This window comes from Geotrypetes seraphini, chromosome 8 (assembly GCF_902459505.1).
Source record: "Geotrypetes seraphini chromosome 8, aGeoSer1.1, whole genome shotgun sequence".
Taxonomy (NCBI): domain Eukaryota; kingdom Metazoa; phylum Chordata; class Amphibia; order Gymnophiona; family Dermophiidae; genus Geotrypetes; species Geotrypetes seraphini.
The window spans coordinates 89,878,641-89,904,596 of NC_047091.1; the positions used below are offsets into that span (position 1 = coordinate 89,878,641).

Consider the following 25,956-nt stretch of genomic DNA (forward strand, 5'->3'; position numbering starts at 1 on the left):
AAGGGACCTCTGATCCATTTATATGTACCTTGCTCTAGATGTTGCTTCCCTCTCCTAGTCTATGGCTCCATTACACCTTCTCTTGTTACTGACCTTACCTAATCTTCCCTCCACCTCTTCATATACCACGTATCAACAAAGGATCCAAGAGGAAAAAGAACAAAGAACCGGCATGGCTCACTGTAGAGATGAAGGAAGCGATCAGAGACAAGAAAACTTCATTTAAGGAATGGAAAAGGTCAAAAACGGACGAAAACTGGAATAAGCACAAACAACAACGCAGGTGCTATAAGGCAGTAAAAGGATATACCGTGAGGTCCGGAAAGCCAAAAGAGAGTATGAAGAGAGGCTAGCCAGGGAAGCAAGAAATTTCAAACCATTCTTCAGATATGTTAAAGGGAAGCAGCCGGCTAGAGAGGAAGTGGGACCGCTGGACGACAGAGACAGGAAGGGAGTGGTGAAGGAGGAGAAGGTAGTGGCAGAAAGGCTTAACATGTTCTTCTCGTCTGTATTTACAAACGAAAACACGTCCAACATACCGGAACCTGAGCAATTCTTCAATGGAAGTCAGGCAGAAAAATTAACATCCATAGAAGTGAGCCTTGAGGACGTTCGTAGGCAGATAGAAAAACTAAAAACTGACAAATCCCCGGGTCCGGATGGCATACATCCAAGGGTTCTGAAGGAATTAAAGGCGGAGATAGTGGAACTACTGCAGCAAATTTGCAACTTATCCCTGAAAACAGGCGAGATCCCGGAAGATAGCCAACGTTACGCCCATCTTTAAAAAGGGATCAAGAGGTGACCCGGGAAACTACAGGCCAGTGAGCCTGACTTCGGTTCCGGGGAAAATGGCAGAAGCACTGATAAAAGAAAACATCGATCAACATTTTGAAAAACATGAACTTCTGATAACCAGCCAGCATGGTTTCTGCAAGGGAAGATCGTGCCTAACGAACTTATTGCACTTCTTCGAAGGGATCAACAAACGGATGGACAAAGGAGACCCCATAGACATCATATATCTAGATTTCCAAAAAGCCTTTGACAAGGTGCCCCATGAACGTCTACTCCGGAAACTGAAGAACCATGGGGTGGAAGGAGACGTACATAGATGGATCAGAAACTGGTTGGAGGGTAGAAAACAAAGGATAGGAGTGAAGGGTCACTACTCCGACTGGAGGAGGGTCACGAGTGGTGTCCCGCAGGGCTCGGTGCTCAGGCCGCTGCTATTTAATATCTTCATAAATGATCTAGAAACAGGGACGAAGTGTGCGAGATAATAAAATTTGCGGACGACACCAAACTATTTAATGGAGCTCGGACTACAGAGGACTGCGAAAAGTTGCAGAGGGACTTGAACAAATTAGAAGAATGGGCAGCGAAATGGCAGATGAAGTTCAACATTGAGAAATGTAAAGTATTACATGTGGGGAGCAGATACTCGGGGTACAACTATACAATGGGAGGGATGTTATTGAATAAGAGTACCCAGGAAAGGGACTTGGGGGTAATGGTGGACATGACAATGAAGCCGTCGGCACAGTGTGCAGCGGCCGCTAAGAGAGCGAATAGAATGCTTGGTATAATCAAAAAGGGTATTACAGCCAGAACGAAAGAAGTTATCCTGCCGTTGTATCGGGCGATGGTGCGCCCACATTTGGAGTACTGCGTCCAATATTGGTCGCCGTATCTTAAGAAGGATATGGCGTTAGTCGAGAGGGTTCAAAGGAGAGCAACACGTCTGATAATAGGTATGGAAAACCTGTCATATTCTGAGAGATTGGAGAAGCTGGGTCTCTTTTCCCTGGAGAAGAGGAGACTTAGAGGGGATATGATAGAGACTTACAAGATCATGAAGGGCATAGAGAGAGTAGAGAGGGACAGATTCTTCAAACTTTCGAAAAATAAGAGAACAAGAGGGCATTCGGAAAAGTTGAAAGGGGACAGATTCAAAACAAATGCCAGGAAGTTCTTCTTTACCCAACATGTGGTGGATACCTGGAATGCGCTTCCAGAGGATGTTATAAGGCAGAGTACGGTACTGGGGTTCAAGAAAGGATTGGACAAATTCCTACTGGAAATGGGGATAGAGGGGTATAGATAGAAGATTACTGCACAGGTCCTGGACCTGTTTGGCCGCCGCTTGAGCGGACTGCTGGGCACGATGGACCTCGGGTCTGACCCAGCAGAGGCATTTCTTATGTTCTTAGACTACGAGGAAAAAATAGCCAAGGAGGCGAAAAACTTCAAGCCGTTCTTTCGATACATTAAGGGGAAATGACTCGCGAAAGAAGCGGTGGGGCCGTTGGATGACCATGGAATAAAGGGAGTACTAAAGGAAGATAAAGAAATCGCTGAAAAACTGAACACATTTTTTGCGTCTGTATTTACCGAAGAGGATATACGCAACATACCGGTACTCATCAGGCTCTATGCTGGAAACAAAGACGGGAAACTGACAGAGTGATAGGCTAAAGAGCGATAAATCCCCGGGACTGGATGGCATCCATCCGAGGGTCATCAAGGAACTGAAAAGAATTGCTTCAACTAATAGCCAACCTGTTAATCAAATCGGGGAAGATTCCGGAAGACTGGAAGGTGGCAAATGTTACGCCAATCTTCAAAAAGGGTTTGAGGGGAGATCCGGGAAACTATAGATTAGTGAGTCTGACCTCGGTACCGGGAACGATGGTAGAGGCGCTGATAAAGGACCGCATCATTGATCACCTTGACGGACAGCCAGCACGGCCTACATTTCAGGCGCCCTTTGCGGCCCTAGGGGAGACACCTAGGGCATCTTAAGCTTCCCTAAGGCCACTTTCAGGCAAAACCATGCCCAACCTTGGGCGAGCTTAAGTGTCCCTATGCATCTCCCTCAACTGTGACAGATGCCTACAGTGCAGGCAGCCTGCCTTGGGTTGTTTTTTAGAAAATGTGCATCCCGATTGGCTGGTGTAACAGTAACTAAGAAAGCAAATCAAATGTTAGGAATTATTAGGAAAGGAATTGAAAACAAACATAAGAATGTTATTTATTTAAAAATGTATATACCGTATACAACTATGCGGTTTCCAGATAACATACATATGCCCTTGTATCACCCCATGATGCTGTCACACCTTGAATACTGTATCCAATTCTAGTTGCTATATTCCCTCCCTAAAATTTAATAGAATTAATAAAAAAGATACAGGGAAGGATTGCCGTACTGGGACAGACTGAAGGTCCATTAAGCCTAGTACCCTGTTTCCAACAGTGGCCAACCCAGGTATCAAGTATCTGGGACAAGCCCATGAAGTAAAACATTTCATGCTGCTTATCCCAGGAATAAATAGTGGATTTCCCATCTTAATAATGGCTTTTGGACTTCTGTTTTAGTAAATTAGTCAAACCTTTTTTAAACCCTCCTAAGCTAACTGCTTTGACCACATTCTCCAGTAACAAATTCCAGAGTTTAATTACATCTTGAGTGAAGAAATACTTTCTCTGGTTTGTCTTTAAGGGATGGCACAACTCTTTCCTATGTGAAAGCTTAAACTGGTTATGGTTCCAGCCTGGATATGAGATATGGGGATGGGGGATATGAGAGAGTTCTATAAAATACTGAGTAAAGTGGAATAGGTAGATGTGAATCACCTTTTATGCTTTCCAAAAATACTAGGACTAAGAGTCATGTATTGGAGCTACTAAGTAGTAGATTTAAAACATTTCTTCACTCAACATGTAATTAAAATCTGGAATTCCTTGCCGGTGCATGTGGTGAAAGCAGTTCGAGTAGCAGAGTTGAAAAAGGTATGAATAGCTTTTTAAATTAAAAGTCCATAAGCCATTATTAAGATGGACTTGGGAAAATCTACTGCTTCTTTCTAGGATAAGTAGCATAAAATCTATTTTACTCTTCTGGGTCTTGCTAGGTATTTGTGACTTAGGCTGGACACTGTTGGAAAGAGGTTACTAGCTTGATGAGCCTTTAGTCTGTTCTAGTATAGGAATGCTGTGGAACAGAAAATAAAGAAACATTAATTAGCCTGGGCTCAAAATTAATAATTATTTATCAATATATGAGGATGTACAAGTCTTAAAGGCAGGCAAGGTATGAACCAGAACCACTCTTATATTCTTATGTTCTTTTCTTTAACTGTGAGAGATGCAGAAATGTCAAAGTACAAAAGCCTAGGGCTGAACCTTGACCGTGACCTTTTGCTCTCTGACCATATCTCCCAAGTCGTATTTGCCTCATTCTACTACCTCCACCAACTACGGAAAATCAGACAATACTTTTCTCAACTACTCTACACCTTCATCCTCGTCAGTATGGACTACTCTACTGCAACACGCTCCTAAATGGGCTTACTACAAAAAACCCTCCATCGACTACAAGTACATAATGCTGCCACCTGACTCCTGCAGAATCTCCACATACAAGACCCAATTGCCCCAGTGTTGCATGCTGCCTACTGGCTGCCGATTGACAAATGATGTATATTCAAAGGCCTAGTAATGGCCTACAAACTCTTCCGCAACATGGTACTGATCTACATAGCCTCCAAACTTCTGCCCTATGCCCCGAATCAACCGCTTCACTTATAAGAAAGGTGATTACGCACGTCCTCAGGATGCACCATCCACCGTGAGAATGGCCGAAACAGATCTTACTTGCACTACCTACTGTGCCTATGGAAAAAACTACCTACCTACATAAAATCATGAGGTGTACTGAACCTCAGCAAGGCAATAAAAACTCACCTCTTTCCCTGACCCTCTATGGAAATGCACCAATCCAAATACTTCAGCCCTCTAAGAAAGGGCCTAACCCTGCACTGTCTCAAATGCTGATGATCATCCTATGTCTGACTATCCCATGTTTTGTCATACAATGTTCTACCACACTCGGTCATACTGTTCACCATCCTGTCCTATCATACGCCATATTTCCCATACTATGTTGTCATACTACATCTGTTATGCTACAATCTATCACATCATGTTTGCCATGCTGTTTTGTCATGCACGCTTGCCTTACCATTTCTGCCAAGTCATGTCATACTTTGCTGTACTATGCTCGCTATGCTATGTCTCACCGTGCCATGTTTTGTCATATTATGTCATGTTTTACTATCTGAGGCAGTGGTTAACAATACAGTCTCAGCCCCTGAGGTCTTGGGTTCAAACCCACACTGCTCCTCAAGTCACTTAATCCCCCCCCCCCATGTCCCAGGTACATTAGATTGTGAGGCCGCTGGAACAGACAGGGAAAATGCTTCAGTACCTTGATAAATGCATGTAAATCGTTCTGCGCTCCTCTGGAAAAACGGTATAGAAAATTGAATAAATAAACAATGCTGTTTTAAACACTCCCATATCGAATACCACCATCCCCCCCCCCCCGTTTCCTTTCTTAATATGTTCTATTTGCTTTGGATAAGCAATATCGAGAAGGGACTGGTTCTTTTGTGTTTCTTTACAACGTTGTCTCTATGAAATGATAATGCTACTACATTATTACTACTGTGTTATCTACCCTCGCTTATATTAAACTCCAGCAGAAACAGATTCTTGTCACCCAACATACATAGCTCTCCGGTAGCTGCTCTCACTGCATTGAATCAGCTTTCGAGTGTGTCTTTCAATCTTGGGGATCGACAAGCACTACCCTCCAATGGGAGTTACTCCCTATTCCCGCCTACTGACTCGCTTAGTCCAATGGTGGTGGGCGTAGGCGGGCTTTGCTTGGCTGGGCCGCTCCTGCGCAGTAGTTGCCGTAGATTTTTTTTCGGACGCCGGAGACCGTTGCTGTGTGGGGACTCATCCCCTTTCCCGAGACACGGAGATAGGAGTACCCCGGCCCCCTCTCCCCCTGACGAAACAACGGAATTCGCCCAAGTAGTCTGGTGAGACTCGCACCGTCGCTTTTCCTAGTGCTTTGTTTTGTGTGTATGCTTGCCGGCAGGCCAGAACTCGACTTCCTGCGGCCTAGTCGCGCGGGCGCTCCGGACCCCAGCCTCACGTTCCCATCCCCCCCATCTCCTTTATATCCTGTAGGTTAGAGCCGCGTGGGAATGTGCTCAGGGTTTAATCGTTGCTCTCTGAGCTTCTGCTTGGTGAGAGAGCGGAGTCGGCAGTGGCTTAGGCCTGGCTCTGGCCCAGGACCGCCGCGCGCTCAATGGATGAATCTAGGGCCTTTGCTCTGCTCGTTGTCTTTTGGAGGAGGGGAGAAGGAAATTTGCATGTGAAGATGAACAGTGGCTTTTGCTGGGAGCATCGGCACCAAGTAGGATAAGATTTGTCTGTACCCCCTATATCTGTTTGTCTTTCTGAACGTTCGTGCATGTTTATTGTTTTGTGCATGTATTCGCTGTGACATTTTTACTTTGGGTAATGGATTTACTTATGTGGCTGAGTCGTCCACATTTTCCTGTACCTGAAGGAACTTTTTTTGACGTTGATCAAAAGCTGGCTTATTTGTAGGATATAATGGTTATTTTGTTGTATCGACAGCATTATTCGAACACGATGTGTCTTACATTGCGATATTTTTTGTAAACGAGTTCTTTTTATATTCCCTTGAAAAGAAAAAAAATGAGCTAGCCCCATTTGCTTCAGTAGGGTGGGTACCTTTTCCAAAATGTTATTCAAATTTGGTGTCTTTGCCTCCAGGAAGGCTTGTTTTTTTTAGTCATTCAGTATGAAATTGTGATAACTTTTACTTTGGAATAATAAGGAATTTTATTTTTTAGACCAAATAATGATGTCTAATATTTACTGAATATTCTGATTAACAGTGGTCAATTTAATCTTTATAGATAGTTGATTGATTGTGAGAAGATTGACTTGTGCGTCAAGATAATTCTGCTTATTAATGTCCTATTTGCTGGAGAAGAAAAGAGGTTTTTTTGGTGGGGGAAGAAAATATAATTCCTTGTCATAACTCAGTGTCCATTGGTGTTTTGGGAAATATTTAAAGGCAGTTACACATTTTATATTTACTTCTTTATACAATAATATATTTTAGCATGAAACTTTCACAGTAGGGAAAAGTTTTCCTGCGGTTGAGCTGTCCAAAGCACCATTCACTCTTTGTTCCTTTTTCCATATAAAAGGTGGAAACGGGGGGATATGGGGTAAGGGAAATAGACTTCCACCACCACACAAAGTTGGTTAACTGTCAGGTAGATTTGAACTTCTCATTTGAAACTTTAGTCTTAATGATTTGAATTTAGTTTGTATTTCTCAGTAGTTCAAGGCAACTTGTATTCAGCTAGTTGGTACAGTATAGACTTCTGTACTTTTTTGTGTTTATGTTAAGATTTTAAACTATTTTGGATCCTCTCTTTGGGGTGAAAGGCAGTGGAGAAGGAGTAGCCTAAATAGTTAGAATAGGAGCTGAGAACCAAAGAGCCCCAATTGAAAGCCTGCTGTACCTCATTACATTCTTGGGCAAGTCACTCCAGTCTCCATTGCCTTAGATATAGACTCAGATTGAGCCCTCTTGTGAAAGTAAAGTACCTACTGTAACTTGCTTTGAGCTACCACTGATAAAGGCAAGAGCTAAATCCAGAATCTCTTCCCAAAAATATGTTATTTGGGTTTTTTTTTCTGTTTGGTGAATCCTGGTTTACCTTTTAAGATAGATTAGGTTTTGTGTGTTTCTTAATTTTGTAGCATGTTAGTACAGTAGTATTGTAGTAAGTGTCCAACAGTAGATTTCAGATAAAATACAACTACTACATTTTTCTGGCTTCAAAATGTTTATGGAGTCATTTAGTAGCAGGTGTGCTATTGCTAAGGTCATGGTTTTATATCTGACATAGTGTATAAAATGGGCCCTGCTTCAGATAACATGCAGTAACAATAATTAATGACTCCTGTGATACTCCCTACACAAGGCTAGTTTCAGGACTTATGAAAGTAGTTGACTCGGATTCCCAATTAGGATCATAAGCTCTTTGAGCCCAGGACATATTTCTTCTGAATTTGAAAGTACATGTACTTCAGAACATAAGAATTGCCATACTGGGACAGACCAAAGGTTCATCAGGCTTCAGCATCCTGTTTCCAACAGTGGCCAACCCAGGTCCCAAGTAGCAAAACAGATTTTATGCTGCTTATCCTAGGAATAAGCAGTGAATTTCCCCAAGTCAGAAATTATCCAAACCTTTTTTAAACCCTGCTAAGCTAACTGATTTCAACACATTCTCTGGCAATAAGTTCCAGAGTTTAATTATACATTATGTGAAGAAATATTTTCTCTGGTTTGCTTTAAACCTACTACTTAGTAGCTTCATCGCATGCCCTCTAGTCCTAGCATTTTTGGAAAGATTAAACAAGCGATTCATAGCTACCCTTTCCGCTCTACTCAGTACCAGAGCCAACTCTTCTCCAAGCTGATGAGCCCTAGCTGCTTTAGCCTTTCTTCATAGGGAAGTTATCCATTTTAATAATTTCGTTGCCCTTCTCTGTACTTTTTCTAATTCCATTACATCTTTACATTGACAAGAATTGAACATAGTATTTGAGGTATGGCCGTACCATAATAGCAGTACAAGGGCATTATAACATTTTCATCTTTGTTTTTCATTCGTTTCTTGATAATTCTAAGCCACTTTGAGCACCATTTGGAAGATAGACTAAAAAAAAAAAATAACTGTAGTTAGGTAGTCTTATTTTAAACCCTTTTCTTTGGTTTATTGGTAAATTACGGTATATAACATTACTAACTTTAGCTGCTCTTCTTTATTTTGAGCCATTTCCACATGTATTTGACTCTGGTTTATTACAATAATGTCTGTTTTTTTATTGAACTTTTCTTAGTGTTTATGCCACTGTTCGGCACAAGTGAATTAGGTTTCTATTATTAGGTTTTGTTTTGTTTTTTTATATACCGCCTATCAAGATTATCTAAGCGGTTTTTACAATCAGGTTCTCACGCATTTTCCCTATCTATCTTGGTGGGCTCACAATCTAGATAACGTACCTGGGGCTATGGAGGATTGAGTGACTTGCCCAGGGTCACAAGGAGCAGCGCGGGGTTTGAACCCACAACCCCAGGGTGCTGAGGCTGTAGCTCCAACCACTGCACTCCAACCACTGTTTTAACATTGAGTCTTGAAGCTTTCTTTCAGGTTGGCTGTACTGTCTCTCCAGGCTGCAGTTTGCAGTTCTTATGTTGCCCGTCCTCGATACAACAGGCAGTGAGTGGACTCCTTGGTAGAGTCTGGATCTAAAGGTGTAATGAAGCTCCCTGCAATGGAGATGGGTCTGGCTTATTCAACAGACTCTTTGTATGATTTAGTCTGAGCGTTAGCCAAACAGATGGCCTGCACAGTCACTGTGAGGCGCCTGTTGTGGCTCTGCCACTGGGCGGCAGATGCTGCTTCCAAATAGCACCTCATCAAGCGCCTCTTTCTTGAGAAGCTTCTTTTTAGTGAGGACCTGGAGAAATTGGTGAACGTTCCTTGTCAGCAGCAGCAGATAAATCCAGACAAATGGATTGTTCCACCTACCAGAAGGCAGAGATAAGAGAGAACAAAGTTGAGCTCTGCCATATATTGTATATACAATGGTCTGCTCACTGGTACTTTGGTATTCTCTATCTTTGCAGGCGTATGGATGGTTTCTTTCCTACTCCTGGTTTCATATTAGAGGTCTTCATGGGAATACCGTGGGTCCTGCAGGGAATGGCCACCCTGATCCAAGGGACTCACATAGAGATCCAACAGTGATGGATGCTAGTTCTCTGGTGTCCCATGGAAATGCCAGCCTACCTTTGTTCCAGTGTTCCCTCTAAGCGTGTAGAAGTGCTCCTGATTGGCCATCCAGCTCTTTCTCCCAGATTGGTGGATGTGCAGAGCTGTCCCAGTAGTGAGCCTTGGCGCGAGATCTCCCCTCAAAAATCTTGTTGGCTGAAGCTTGCCACCACTCACTGTGGAGCACGGGAGTGACTGAGCAGCATAACTGCAGCTCCGGAGCCTGACTACCCTGCATTAAACTGCTTCAGCCCAGCAGTTACCAACATTAAATATGTAACATTAAAAAGAAAATTCTGCTTATTCTGCCCTACAGTAGCGTGGGTGGGTGCCACATAACAGGTATGGTGCTCCACCTACTATTCCTTGAGGGCTGGTGGCAGCAGCAGCGTTCACACTTCGCTGGCCTTGTCGGCTTAAGACCTTCATCTCTGCCAGGTCCTGCCTAAATTCTATTTCCATGATGGCAGGACCTGGCAGAGAGGAAGGCCTGAAGCCAACAAGAGCTGTAAGTTGTGAACACTGCACTAACGACTGGGCTGGGAGGGTGACAGAGGGAGCGAAGGGGGATAGAATTGCTGTTCTGGGTATCTTCTTTCTGTTCATTGAATTCTGCCTTAAATCTACTTCTTTGGGATAGCATTTTGACGATATGCCAACCCCACCCGACTGGGAAGAGGGAGGGAGAGAAGGGGTATTGGTTTTATGCCTGTTCTGACAGATGTCTTTGTTTTGAATTTTCTGTAAAACTCAATTAAGACTAAAATCAAAGCTGTCAGAAGTAATTGCTGCTTTTTATGGGGACAGGTAATTTTTATGGCGGGGACAGGAGCGGATGGAGGGGATTCCTCGCATGGATGGGCGGAACTCTGGCAGGATTTCTATCCCTCCACAACTCTATTTCATATACTGCTGCTTCTAGTGAAGCCTGAATCTAGTTTCACTAGTCTCAGCTAGGCTCCTCTTTCGGATATGCTAACTCTGTCGAGCCGGGGGATTAAGCTTCCTGGGTGTCTATTTTAGGGTATAACTGATGGTGCCAGTTCCCTATACATCCCCTGTATCTCCCTTTAAATCTGCCCTGCAGCCTTCTCCCTCTTCACTTGTTTAAAAAAAAAAGTTTTGTCAATCCAGAGGGTGTGTAGCGGGCAGGGGGTATTTCACTGAATGACAGCAGCTTGCATGTGGGTGAGTATGTTCTGTGGCTTCTTTTAACCTGTTTTAAGATGGATCTGTTCCTGTGTGGATACATTCTGTCTTCTGGCCTTTCAGTGGTGGTGCTCTGCAGTTCTTTTTGGCGGTATATCTCTTGTCTTTTGTTATGCAGGCTCCTTTAAAAAAAAAAAAGCACATGAATCTTTTGGGCTGCTTGTTCTCTTGAAGCTCAGAGGGTCTCAACGCGGTGTGTTCCGCGGATGCCATTTGATCAGGGTGGTTGTTTGAATTTTGACGGGAAGGATCCTCTACAGTCTTGTTATAGGATTTGGGCCTCTGCACGATTTGCGAGCTTTCCTGATTCCTATGAAGCTGTTCCTTTGCCTGGGCCTTCTCTGTTTTACGCCCTACCTCTTAGTTCTATTTCCAGTTTCTGCCTGGTTGAGATGGTTCTTCTCTTTCCGAGTCGCCACCAACATGAGTCCTGGAGGCATAGCTGCTTCAAGCCGGACTTCTGGTGGCAAGTCGGTTCCTTTTTGGTGATTTTGCCGGTGGAACCTTCTTTTGTTCCCGACGAGTTGAGAGCATGTAATGTTCTTTTCAGCTGGTGTGGATCGGCGGATGCATACAGGAGACTTTCTGGAAGTTGCAGCTCTCTTCTGCCTGTCTGCCCTAAGGTTGGTGGTTCAGGCAGGGTTGCTCAGGAAATATGGGCGCTCGTGCTTTCAGCCATGGTCTGGGTAGTACCACATACTATGGCGGTCTCCCATGTGATTATTTTTATAGGCATACAGCTGTTGCCTAGACCTGATACTATCCTGTTCCGGGGAACAAGTTTGCGGTGTTTTACAGCTTCTGCTTCTCCAGCAAGGCTTTGCCTTTTTGCGGTGGGGGGGGGGGGGGGGGGGGGGGGTTGGGGGTGGATGCTATGTCTCTTCCCTTAAGGGAATGGCTCTTTTAGCACTGCTGTCATTTTTGTGATTGGACTAGCACCCTGTTCAGTGGTCTTTTGGGGAGATTCCTCCTCTAGGGTAGTCTTCCTTTCCCATGGGGTTAGCCTTTAGTTAATTCCAGGAATGTAGCCTCCAATGTCATCAGCAGCAGATGAATCCAGACAAGTGGGTTACGTCCATCTACCAGCAGACAGAGATAGAGAACGCAAAGTTGAGCTGTTACATATATATATATATATATATATATATATATATATATATATATATATATATATATATATATATATATATGAATATATATATATATATATATATATGAATATATATATATATATATATATATGAATATATATATATATATATATATATGAATATATATATATATATATATGAATATATATATATATATATATGAATATATATATGATCTGCTCACTGGTACTTCAGTATTCTCTATCTCTGCAGGTGGGTAGATGGTCTTTCTTGCTCCTGATCTAATCTGCTGCTCCACATGGCCTGTTTGCAAAGGCAACTTCCTCTTCAGGCAGAGCTTTGCTCCTGTTTTAGCTTTGCTGACTCAGTTGAGGAAGGGGATTGGGCTTCCTTGCAGCCTCTGCTTTGCCTTTTTGCAGGGGGGGGTGTTGGATGTCATGTCTCCTTCCTTAAGGGAATGGCTCTTTTAGCCAGGGCTGTGGAGTTGGTAGATAAATCCTTCAACTCCTCAATTTCTGGTACCCATGTCTCAACTCCACAGCCCTGCTTTTAGCACTGCTGTGCTTTTTGGGCTTGGACTGTTACCCTCTCCAGTGGTCTTATTTATTTTATTTTAAAATTTCTATACCGGGGAGATTCTGCCTCTAGGATAGTCTTTCCTATGGGGTTAGCCTTTAGGTAATTATAGGAATACAGCCTTCTGGGGTGCCACCAGGAGTCCATTGGGCTCGATCTTCTGTTTCCGGCATGCCCAGACAAGGTCACCAGTGTCTGGCAGACACCTTTGTCATAGCAACTTTCCAGACTTCTGTTCCAGGACATGTTGAGGACCCATAATGCCTTGTTTTCCTGTCCTTTGGCTAACTTTCTTTGGGTAAGATTATGTTGACTCTGCTGCCACTTCATGGAACCAGTCTAGTCTGTTGACTAGCGGAAATAACAAGGGTTGTATAATTTCCTTACATTATTAAGATACTTTTGGAAACCCTCTGCTTATTCCTATAACAGACATCATAAAATCTATTTCCCTGTCAGCAGCAGCAGACGAATCCAGATGCATGGGTTAATTCCATCCACCAGCAGGCAGAAATAGAGAACAGCAGAGTTGTGAGCTAGTACCCTGGATGGCATGCTCCACACCTCTCCAGTATATTCTATCTCCAGCAGGTCTCTTTCCTGCTCCTGAATTCTTCCCTCCAGTTTAGGCTCCTATTGTATTTATTACCTTGGTGGTAGCTTAGGGGATCTTTAGCCTTGGGTAAATATCTGGGGGAGCCAGGCCAATACCCCCCTCCTCTCATATTCCTCTCTCCCTGACTGACCGGCATCTCCTCAAGGCTTCCTCCTCACCAAAAATAAATTCCACCAAACAATTGTCAACAGTTTCTCTTGCTTTGCTGGTGGAGAGAGCTTCAGCGGGAGTGCAGCGACTGGGGGTGTCTCCCCTTGCTAGGTCCAGGGCACCTAGTAAGCCTTTCCAGGCACCGCAGGGAGAGGGTGGACAGGGATACTGCATGCGGTGGATGCCCCGGATGCAGATGTGGCTGCAGCCGGTGTGGGAGAGGACACAGCAAACAGTTGGTGACATCTTACACCACCTACTTGTCCTTGTAGATTTGGATTTGCCCGCCACTCCCTCACTACCTGTTGTTTCCTTTTTTCGCTGGCCTTGTTCTCTCTTTCTTCCTTCAGCCTCTCTCAATACTTTGGGCAGGCCGCGGCCTGTTTTCATTGAGCTCTTGCCGGGTACTCATGTCCTTGGTTGACCTCCATTGAGAGCAGTTTGCTGGGCTCACTGGACCTTGGTCTGTCCTGGTATCTGCGGTTGCAGACTTCTTAGCATCACCCCAAGGCCTGATCATGGTAGTTTTCCTTCCATGTCCTGGGACTACTTTCTGTGATTGTACCCCATGGACCAACGCCCAATAAGGCATTGGCTGTCTTGCCTTCTAGTCCACTTATGTACTCCCTTTCTGGTTTGGAGCCTTTCCTCATGGAAGAAGATTAAGAAGAGGATAAGCACTGTAAAAACGCTAGAGCAAGCATGGTCCCATTTTAAGGACACAGTCACCGAGGTGCAAAATATATATACCACGTATCAACAAGGGATCCAAGAGGAAAAAGAACAAGGAACCGTCATGGCTCACTGTAGCGGTGAAGGAAGCGATCAGAGACAAGAAGACTTCGTTTAAGGAATGGAAAAGGTCAAAAACGAATGAAAACGGGAAAAAGCACAAACTACATCAAAGCAGGTGCCATAAGAGGGGCCAAAAGAGACGAGGAAAAATAGCAAGGAGGCAAAAAACTTTAAACTATTCTTTTGATATATTAAGGGGAAACGACCCGCGAAGTTATGGAAGAAGTTGCTGTGGGATTGCCACGGCAGAAAGGCGCTCTGAACACTCATTGGTTGAATAGTGAATATAATCCAATAAATCACAGGAGGCTGTTATGCTTGGGAGGAAACAGGGCTCTGAGCAAGTAAATAATAGCATTAACTCCTGCGGGAGCAGGTGGGAATGGATGAGATTAATTTTTGGGGTGGGTGGAGAGAGAATGAATTTTAGTGGCTATGAGTTAGATTTCCTTGGGGGATGGGTAAAATTTCTATCCCCATGCAATTCTCTACTAGGAATTCCCTATTTTGGATGGACTTCTACATTAGATGTTAGTAGCCAAAGGAAAATATCCAGATACATTGGTACCTCAGTTTATGAGTGCACCAGTTTGCGAGTGTTTTGCAAGACGAGCAAAACATTCGCAAACTTGGTGCCTCGTAAACCGAGCTTGCCTCGCTGTACGAGCGCCCCCCCCCCCCCCCCCCCCGTGATCAGGCATCCCCCCCCGTGCTCACGTTTGCGTTGCCCCCCCCCCTCCACCGCGATCCTACTTCCTCCCCCGAGCAGTCAATGACACTTCCTTTACCCGACTTGGCACCAGTGCCGGTGCCCAAAGATCCTCCCTCTTCTGGCGCGGCCTGGGCTGGTCGGTGCATCGGAGATCCTCCTTCTGGGCTGGGCTGGGCTGGCTTTGAGCATTTGCGCATGCTCAAAGCCTTCTGGTCTCACTCTCTCCGAGATTGAGAGCGAGACCAGAAGGCTTTGAGCATGCGCAAATGCTCAAAGCCAGTCCAGCCCAGACCAGAAGGAGGATCTCCGATGCCTAGGCCACGTCAGGAGAGGGAGGATCTTCGGGCACCGGCACTGGTGCCAAGTCGGGTAAAGGAAGTGTCATTGACTGCTCGGGGGGGGGGGGGGGAGTAGGATTGCGGTGGAGTGGGGGGAGGATGCCGGTTCGCAGGGGGGGGGAAAGCCAGATCACGGGGAGGGGTTTGGAACAGCGTCAGATTCCTCAAGGGGGGGGGAGAATTGAGCAGCGCCGGTAGCCTCGGGGGGGGGGGGAGATGGAACAAATCAAAGCAGTTTCCCTTTGGAACGAATTATGCTCTTAAACCAAGGTACCACTGTAATTCCCTTTGCTGTGGCTATCTGCTGATACTCAGCAGCACTCACAAGGTTATTTTGGAATGAAGCCAGAAGTTATCTGTGTAGTGGCAGTAGTCAATCCGCTTTTTGGAAAGCACAGCAAAACGGCTGTCCTAACTTTATAGCATTAGCGGTGCCTGATGAGTGCCAGATTTAACATCAGCTAAATAACTGGCACTTAATATCCAGATATTACATCCACAATAGCCGTTATTTTAAAAAAAGCATTAACTGTCAGGGTTAAGTTTGTACCTGGGGCCATGTAGGGTTGAGTAACTTGCCCGAAATCACAAGGAGCTGCAGTGGGATTTCAACTGTAGCTTCCCTGCTTCTCAACCTGCTATTCTCACATTAGGGTACTCCCCTTTTTCCTGCTATTGGAAGCATGTAGAGTGGCATTAAAAAAACCATAGTAACGTAGTAGATGATGGCAGATAAAGACCCGAATGGTCCATCTAGTCTGCCCAACCTGATTCGATTTAAAAATTTGTTGGGGAGGTTTTTTTTTTCTTTTTTCTTTTTCTCCTTAGCTATTTCTGGGCAAGGATCTAAAGCTCTGCCCGGTACTGTTCTTAGGTTCCAACTACTGAAGTCTCTGTCAAAGCTCACTCCAGTCAATCTATACACCCTCCCAGCCATTGAAGCCCTCCCCAGCCCATCTTCCACCAAACGGCCATATACAGACACAGACCGTGCAAGTCTGCCCAGTACTGGCCTTAGTTCTTCAATATTTATTATTATTTTCTGATTCTAGATACTGTGTTCATCCCATGCTTTTTTGAACTCCGTCACTGTTTTCCTCTCCACCACCTATCGGGAGCGCATTCCAGGCATCCCCCACCCTCTCCATAAGAAAGAATTTCCTTACATTGTTCTTGAGTCTCCCACCCCTCAACCTCAAATTATGTCTTCTGGTTTTACCATTTTCCTTTCTCTGGAAAAGATTTTGTTCTACGTTAATACCATTCAAGTATTTGAACGTCTGAATAATATCTCCCCTGTCCTTCCTTTCCTCTAAGGTATACATATTCAGGGCTTCCAGTCACTCCTCATACGTCTTTTGTTGTAAATCTCCTATCATTTTTGTCGCCCTCCTCTGGACCGCTTCAAGTCTTCTTATGTCCTTCGCCAGATACGGTCTCCAAAACTGAACACAATATTCCAAGTGGGGCCTAACCAATGACCTGTACAGGGGCAACAACACCATCTTCCTTCTACTGGCTACGCCTCTCTTTATACAGCCCAGCATCCTTTTGGCAGCAGCCACTGCCTTGTCACACTGTTTTTTCGCCTTTAGATCTTCGGACACTATCACCCCAAGGTCCCTCTCGCCGTCTGTGCTTATCAGCTTCTCTCCTCCCAGCATATATGGTTCCTTCCGATTATTAATCCCCAAATGCATTACTCTGCATTGAATTTTAGTTGCCAGGCATTAGATCATTCCTCTAACTTTTGTAGATTCTTTTTTCATATTTTCCACTCCCTCCTCGGTGTCTACTCTGTTACAAATCTTGGTATCATCCGCAAAAAGGCAAACTTTGCCTTCTAACCCTTCAGCAGTGTCACTCACAAACATATTGAACAGGATCGGCCCCAGCACCGAACCCTGAGGGACTCCACTACTCATCTTACCTTCCTCCGAGTGACTTCCATTAACCATCGGCTTCTGTCCATCAACCAGTTTCTAATCCAGTTCTCCACTTTGGGTCCTAACTTCAGCCCTTCAAGTTTGTTCAAGAGCCTCCTATAAGGAACTGTTTCAAAGACTTTGCTGAAATCTAAGTAAATTACATCTAGTATATGTCCTTGATCCATTTCTCTGGTCACCCAATCAAAAAATTCAATTAGGTTCGTTTGGCACGATTTACCTTTAGTAAAGCCATGAGGTATCAGATCCTGTAACCTATTAGATTCTAGGAATTTCACTATTCTTTTTTTTTTTTTTTTTTTTTTCAGCAACACTTCCATTATTTTTCCAACAACCGAAGTGAGGCTTACCGGACTGTAGTTTCCTGCTTCATCCCTATGACTACTTTTGTGAATAGGGACCATATCCACTCTTCTCCAGTCCCCAGGAACCACTCCCGTCTCCAGAGATTTGTTAAACAAGTCTTTAATATATTATATATATTTCTTTTATCTGAAATGGAGTTGACACTTCATAAATCTATGTCCTCTTTGGGGAGTTTTTAATGCTAATTTTCCAATCATTTTCTTTTCCTCTTACCCTATTGTTCTTCAGTATAACCCAGTCATAGATGGATCTTACCCCATTTACCAATTTTCCCACTATCAGCACAGCGGTTTTTGGCTGTAAAAGTAGAAAAACCATTTTGACTTTGTTTTAATAAGGGTTCATATGACTCTGTTTTCCAAACATTTAAATCAAGCAGGTAGGTTGGCTTAATATTTTAAAGAGTTAAATGAAAACAAGAATATATTGATAGGGAGGGAATAGATCACTTACTTCTTTCCAGTACATAGTTGATATTTTAAGTTGGCTTGAAAAGTTATGGTTTATTTCTTGTCAGTTAAAAGTATAAAAGAGCTAATGATCTTTTTTTCTTGTAGGCAGATTGTGAAATGTCTAACGGTTATGAGGATCACATGGCTGACGACTGTAGGGACGATGGCAGAACAAACCTCATTGTGAACTACCTTCCTCAGAACATGACACAGGATGAACTGCGAAGCTTATTTAGCAGTATTGGTGAGGTGGAGTCTGCTAAACTTATTCGGGATAAGGTTGCAGGTAAATTTATCAAAATGTTTCTATGACTCACAAAGAATTGGCTTAAAGAAATGACTTTTTATTGGAATGTGAGATAAATATTGTGCTGCTCAATGATTTATCTTCTAGTTTACCCTGGTGTACCAATTTTATGCCTCTTGGAAATCTGGTAGCCTTGCTATTGCTACCACTTCTGAATAATGTAACATCCCAAATTTTATTCCTTGGTGCTTTTTGCTTTCAACATACTCATTCTAATTATTTGGTACAAGTTGGTAGGTTTAACAATAATAACTTATGAAGGCAGACTGGAAAGGAAATGTTTCCTTTTTCAAAAGAAAATCAGTTCTCAAGATTGGGTAGATAGATTATTGGTTGATTTACAGGGAGAAAGGGGGGGGGGGGGGCGCAGAAGGAGAGGCTATAAGCAAAGGTACTGCAATGCAGTTAATGGGATTTCAACCTTTTCCTTCTCCATCCTAACAAAAAACACAGCCAACCACCCCTTTTCAAAACATCGGGACTATCTTCCTCTCTTCCACCCCATTGAAGTTATCTTTACAATAATATAGCCTACATCGTCTCCCCAGCAGGTGACTATATAAAGCACTTTGATTTTCAGTTCTCTCATACCTGGCACTGTAGTGCAAACCATCTGTTTTCCACTACTTCCACACTGCAATGTAGTACTCTTACACTTGTATGTTCTAGATATTTTAGAAACTTATCAGAAGTGACCTCAAAATCAGAAAATAGTGGTGTAAATAAAGTTGAACATTGAAAAAGTTTTATTTTAAACATATCTTTAATGGTGGTGTGAGAGATCTGTTTATAAAGTGTAAATTATTGGTGATTTTCTGTATCATGAAGGATCATAGCATGTTATATAAACATTCACCTGAGGATTTTGTTCATTAAGCCATGTTGTCTTCATGTATCCTACCTTTCCCTTAGCAGACTCTGGAGATACATATCTATATTAATCTGAACCTCCCCTTAAGTGGGTGAGAGCTTCTTTAACTTAGTGTGAACATTTTTCAGTCCTTACTAAAATATTTTCACAATATTTTCCAACCGTGAAACTAAGTTTCATGCTAGGAAATGTACCACTATGCTAAAGAAGCAGCATCTCCCTTCAACCAAGTTGCCATAGAGCCCACCCCCCCCACACACATGCATTAGCCTGGTTGCTCATATCTCTCCTCCTTGATTCTGCCCTGTTTCATTGGACAAAGGAGGAGGAAGTGTTCTTGATTGATTTATAATATACTGGGCAAGTTCAGATAAAAAATTTTTTTTGTTATATTCAATCTGGTGAAACCTGTCCAAGGTTAGTGCAAGGCTTACTACAATATTATATATTATTTTGACTTGCGTAGAGTTTTTTTGTTTTGTTTTTGTTTTGTTTTTTTAATTAAGGGCACAGCTTAGGATATGGCTTTGTGAACTATCTTAACGCAAAAGACGCTGAAAGAGCAATAAATACACTGAATGGTCTCAGACTTCAATCAAAAACTATCAAGGTAACTATGTTGAATTTTAAAGCTGAACTGTAAGTTGGAGCTTGTGTAGTCCAGGTTATCGGTTCCCTACTCTTTGTTGCACCCTCAAAATATGCACTGGGGCAACTAGGAGAAAACTAATTTGCCAGATTTCTTCTAGGATACATTCAGCAATAAGAGAGAGACTGAAGTCTATGGCCATGCACCAGGAATGAAATTAAGCACATCTAGTCTACCCTGTGGTCTTTATCTGTGGTCATTTTCTCTGTTTTCATATTTAAGACTTTAAAAGGCACAGTTCTTTCTTCTAAAAGATGACTGTCACTCCTGACTCTGGAAAACTAGCATGTACAGACCATTTTAAAACAATTGGGCTACCTGTGCCAGTTGCCACTTATAAATCTAGCTAATTGCAGTAGTTTTCATTGTGTGTGAGGAAAAAGTTTACTGTAAGGTCTCTGTCATAATAAAAGCCTGGTAGGAGAATGGAGTCCTTAGAATTGCTCTCAAGTGCAGAACCACTTATTAAAAGTTTTCTAAATCTGTCCAATCTAGTTACTCAATTCCTGTGTCCAGAGAAAGTAATTATAATTAAACTGTTGTTGCAAATAAGAACAAATGTATTGTCACTCTTGGACAAATAAGTTTTTCAGGAAACTGTTGTTCTGTCATGTCAAATGCATATTTTCAGCATTCTAGGAAAATGGACAAAATGAGTGTAAATACATGAAAGATCAACATATGGATGAATTATTGGTGTGTTTTGTATTGGACAATTTGTGAAAGACAAGATGGCAAAATTTTAAGGTTCTAAATGGGGAAATAGTTTGTACTTAAAATAATATTTTACTGTTGGAATATTAAGATTTATAGAGTTTGGGGGCCTGTTACTAGGGTGTTTGAGCAGTTAATTTATGCTAATTTCTGCCTTAACAACTAACATGTAACAAGGCAAAAAAATTATCAGAGACTGTGCAATACGATTAAAGTGAAAGTAGTTATTCATTAAAGTGATTTGGTTTATAATGCAGTATAGATGCCACCTAAATAGGTGTAGCTAACTATCATTTTATCTGTAGTGCAGTTAATGCATGGTAAGGAAGATGTATCAGAGCTAATTATGTATGAAAATGCTGGGAGTGCCCTTAAAAGTTAACATATTTAGAGGCTTCACAAGTACCAACTGCAAATCTTTACAGCATTTTTATTAGATAGGCCCATTTATGTTCTTGTAAATTAAGTGTGTTCTAGTCACACTGGTGGTTCACGTGATCTTTCTTAGCCCTAATTTTTGTGTTTCTGCATTTTGATTAACTGGTTTTCCAAAAATTGTTCAAAGTATAGTTAGGAGAACCTTTTGTCTAATTAGAATTTTTATAAAATTTCATGATTCTGAGGTGCAAAGTTTATCTGAGTTTTCAGCTTGTACTGAGACATGTACTAGGACAAGCCTTTTTCTCTTCCCAAGAAATGATGGCATGCACAAAACCTTTGACTCTGACATAGGAAACCATTGTGATATTTACAGGCCAGGGTCTTCATCTGCTGGGGAAACTGTCATCAATGACAAAGTGGTACTGTGAATTAAAAGGCACATAAGAACACTAGGTTTTCAGGTACATTTTGTGTTAGCAATAGCACCTTCAGTTTATTCCTCCATATGCCTAGGTTGGTTATGTTCAAACAACTGGATCCATATGCCTAATCAGGTACATTTTGTGTTAGCAATAGTCCTTCAGTTTATCCATCCATATGCCTAGGTTGGTTATGTTCAAACAACTGGATTCCTAAAGCAGAGCAGGAGCCAGCAGAAAGCACAGTGGCAGGAAAGTAAAGTTCTGCCACCAAGAAGAAACTTGGCGCTTAGAAGAGACAGGAAGGGTAGAGCAGCTTGCTTTGGGGGGGCATAAATTCCACATCTCAAGAAGAGGTGACCTGCCACTGCCAGATCCTTAGCAAACTATGAAATGGTGTGCTCATCAACACAATACAAATTATTTTGTGTCGAAAGCCTGAGGAATTCACTCACACTAGTGGAAGATGTCATCCAGATGACTTTCAGTGGTTTTGCCTTCCTGTAGTTCAGGGAAGCTTTTGAAACAGATTCCCATGAGCATATGCAGAGGTTCCTGTGCTGAAAACCAGGTTCCTTCTTCCTCTGAACTCAATCATTTTTTCCTAGCCCAATGGATGGCAGCTAAATAATCTCACTACACCATACATTGGGGGAGGGAGGTAAGAAAATTAAGAACTGCTTGTTAATGAGAAACATTGCACACTAGAGATAGTCTCTGCAACAATAATTAATCTAGAAAGTTCTGCCATTATGGCCTCCAATATCCCCTGCCAACCAACTCGGTGTGGTACTCTCAGGTTCCCTGCAGCAAGGCCTTTAGCCACCCTCTACCCCATTAGGCTTTAAACCAGCACCCGGTGATCCAGGGCCTCAGTCACCAGCTCCACATGCACTAGCAAGGCAGGTGTTGATGCCATTTTTGTTCCTGGCACACAAGATATGAGGGGGAGGGAGTTTGCATCATCTGAGTTCAGCTGCAAGTCTGTTATAACCCTGCCTCGTTCAACCACAGTTGCCCTTAAGCCAGAGTCCACAGCCACTTCAGCTGTTAATAGTAGTAGCAGCAGCTGACTTCTCATTCCATCAATTTCCAGCACATTTTTCTAGCCTCAGGAAACCTTTCATCAAGCATTCTTATCAATTCAAGTGGGCATGCTTTTCTTCCTGGTGTGCCACCAGTGACCACACATCCACCACCTTGCAGTACTTGCTGTATGTCTTTGACCCAAAGTTACAGACTTGCTCCATTTACTTTTACGAGTGGGGTGGGGGGTGCTGGTAGGTCTTTGGCTTTTCCTATTTCTTCTACTTTTAGACTAATACTTTCATCATATCAAAGTTTTTCGTATGTGCCTGACCTAAATTTAATTGTATCCTGATCATTTAAACTTTATGGACTAAGTGAAAATGGTGTAAACACAACGATTTCACTGCAAAAGAGTCCCAAGCGTTAATGAAATATCTTTTCCTAAAAGGAAACTCAACTAAATTTATGATATTATGTCAGTTACATTAGGGGATAAGTGCCTTTCCTACTCCACAGTCAAGAACTATGTTTTATTGGAGCACGAAAGATGAAGAACATTTGGGAGACCAGCTCAAGTGACAATTCCAAAAATCCTGGATGCCATTCATTTCATGATCCTGGATGATAGAAGAATATCAGCTAAAAGATGATAGATATCCTGGAGATATCCTGAGAGCGAGTAGACTTTATTATTCATGAGCTTTTATACAAGAGAAAAGAAGACTAGTGACCTGGATTGGCCACCGTGAGAACGGGCTACTGGGCTTGATGAACCATTGGTCTGACCCAGTAAGGTTATTCTTATGTCTGATTCTTTTTGAACGGCCCTCATATGTATACGTGCAATCCTATCATGTTCATGCTGAAGGTAATTCATCGTTTGTTTGGAGATCATTGTGGTGTTCCTCATTCTCCCTTGTCTCCACTTTTTTTAATATTTACATGACCACATTAAGAAACCTTAAACTGACAAGACTGGAATCAATCTTCCCCTATGTGGATGACTTTTATATTGTTGGAGGTTGACCCTTTACTGATTAACATATCATTGGATATTAATTTTTGTATCACTAGACTTCAAACTTGGGTCTCTACAGTCCAGATGAAACTCAACTCCGCAAAGACTAAATTTTTCTGGTTTGGCCCTAAATTGGATCTTTTACTTCCATTGGTGATTTTGAAGACTGATGACTTGTTAACTGTTGAATTCTCATCAAGGATACTGGGTTTCATGTTGGCTTCTTCACTTTCGTTTCAAATTCAGGTTAATAATCTTTCAAGAAAATGTTTTCTAAGTCTTCGAATGTTAAGAAAAGTCCGTAATCTGTTTCATCAACAGCATTTTGCTATTTTGGCCCAGTCTATTGTACTGGCACAACTGGATTATTGCAACTCTCTTTACGCTTTCCTAACTAAGGGCAGCTTGAAGAGGTTACAGTTGATTCAAAATAGAGCAACCAAATTGGTTTATTGGAAAAGAAGTACAATCATGTGTCTCCTTTGTTGAGGGCTCTTCATTGGTTGCCAGTTCTCTTAGAATTCAGTTTGTGTGCTACCATAGTGTTCAAAAATTTGAATGGAATAGTTCTGTCTTTGGTTCCTATTTCTCTTAATGCTTTATGAACTGTAAAACCATGAACCTCTCATAGTAACATAGTAGATGATGGCAGATAAAGATCCGAATGGTCCATCCAGTCTGCCCAACCTGATTCAATTTAAAATTTATTTATTTTTTTCTTCTTCTTAGCTATTTCTAGGCAAGAATAGAAAGCTTCTCCAAGGTACTGTGCTTAGGTTCCAACTACTGAAGTCTCCGTCAAAGCTCATTCCAGCCCATCTACACCCTCCCAGCCATTGAAGCCCTCCCCAGCCCTTCCTCAACCAAACGGTCATATACAGACACAGATCGTGCAAGTCTGACCAGTACTGGCCTTAGTTGTTCAATATTTACTTTTATTTTCTATTTTTTCTTTAATATTCTTTATTCATTTTCAAAATTACATTAAGTGTTAAATATATTCATTCAGATTAACATTAACTACATAACTTGATATATTACATAAAAACATATCCCTTCCCTTTTCCCACCCCACCCACCCATATATTCCATTATCATATAAAACATGTAATAATAAAATTCCCCCCTCCCTACCCCTTAAATTGATAAGTATAAGGGAAACAATTTACTTTTATTTTCTGATTCTAGATCCTTTGTGTTCATCCCACGCTTTTTTGAACTCCATCACCGTTTTCCTCTCCACCACCTCTCTCGGGAGCACATTCTAGGCATCCACAACCCTCTCCGTAAATAAGAATTTCCTTACATTGCTCTTGAGTCTCCCATCCTTCAGCCTCAAATTATGCCCTTTTGAAAAGATTTATGTTCTAAATTAATACCTTTCAAGTACTTGAACGTCTGAATCATATATCCACCTGACCCTCCTTTCCTCTAGGGTATACATATTCAGGGCTTCCAGTCTCTCCTCATGCATCTTTTGTTGCAAACCTCCTTTCATTTTCGTCGCCCTCCTTTGGACCGCTTCAAGCCTTTTTGTTTCCTTCCTTTGTGTCTTCCTTCTACTGGCTACGCCTTTCTTTATACAGCCCAGCATCCTTCTGGCATCAGCCATGTACTTGTTGCACTGTTTTTTCGCCTTTAGATCTTCGGACACTATCACCCCTCTCCCCCTCCGTACATATCAGCCTCTCCCCTCCCAGCATATATGGCTCCTTCCGATTATTAATCCCCAAATGTAATGCATTACTCTGCATTTCTTTGCATTGAATTTTAGTTGTCAGATATTAGACCATTCCTCTAACTTTTGCAGATCCTTTTTCATGTTTTCCACTTCCTCCACAGTGTCTACTTTGTTACAAATCTTGGTATCATCCACAAAAAGGCAAACCTTACTTTCTATCCCTTCAGCAATGTCACTCACAAATATATTGAACAGGATCAGCCCCAGCACCGAACCTTGAGGGACTCCACTACTCACCTTACCTTCCTCCGAGCGACTTCCATTAACTACCACCCTCTGGCATCTGTCCAACAACCAGTTTCTAATCCAGTTCACCACTTTGAGTCCTAACTTCAGCTCTTCAAGTTTGTTCAAGAGCCCCATATGAGGAACCGTGTCAAAGGCTTTGCTTAAATCTAGCATATGTCCTCGATCCAGTTCTCTGGTCACCCATTCAAAAAATTCAATCAGGTTTGTTTGGCACGATTTACCTTTAGTAAAGCCATGTTGCCTCGGATTCTAGGAAGTTCATTATCCTTTCTTTCAGCAACACTTCCATTATTTTCCAACAACCAGCCTGTAGTTTCCCGCTTCTTCTCTGTGACCACTTTTGTGAATAGGGACCGCATCTGCTCTTCTCCAATCCCCATGAACTGCTCCTGTCTCCAGAGATTTGTTGAACAAGTCTTTAATAGGACCCACCAGAAACTCTCTTGAGCTCCCTCAGCTGGGATGGATCCCATCCAGTCCCATGGCTTTGTCCACCTTCTGTTTTTCAAGTTGCTCATAAACATTTTCATCCATGAACGGCGCAGAATCTACTCCAT

At 42.5% G+C, this 25,956-nt stretch overlaps 1 protein-coding gene across 2 annotated transcripts in view; it reads left to right on the forward strand.

Annotated features, from left to right (window-relative positions):
- Positions 1 to 5,742: 5,742 nt before the first annotated feature.
- ELAVL1 (ELAV like RNA binding protein 1) overlaps positions 5,743 to 25,956 on the forward strand; it is a 123,667-nt gene continuing 103,453 nt past the window's right edge. Inside the window, exons 1-3 of one of the 2 annotated variants that reach the window (XM_033954839.1) lie at positions 5,743 to 5,894; positions 18,127 to 18,307; positions 19,706 to 19,809. In XM_033954839.1, coding sequence (XP_033810730.1) covers positions 18,139 to 18,307; positions 19,706 to 19,809 — 273 coding nt within the window. In that variant the 5' untranslated portion in view covers positions 5,743 to 5,894; positions 18,127 to 18,138. The remainder of the gene's footprint in view (positions 5,895 to 18,126; positions 18,308 to 19,705; positions 19,810 to 25,956) is intronic. The other variant, XM_033954840.1, reaches the window with a different exon arrangement.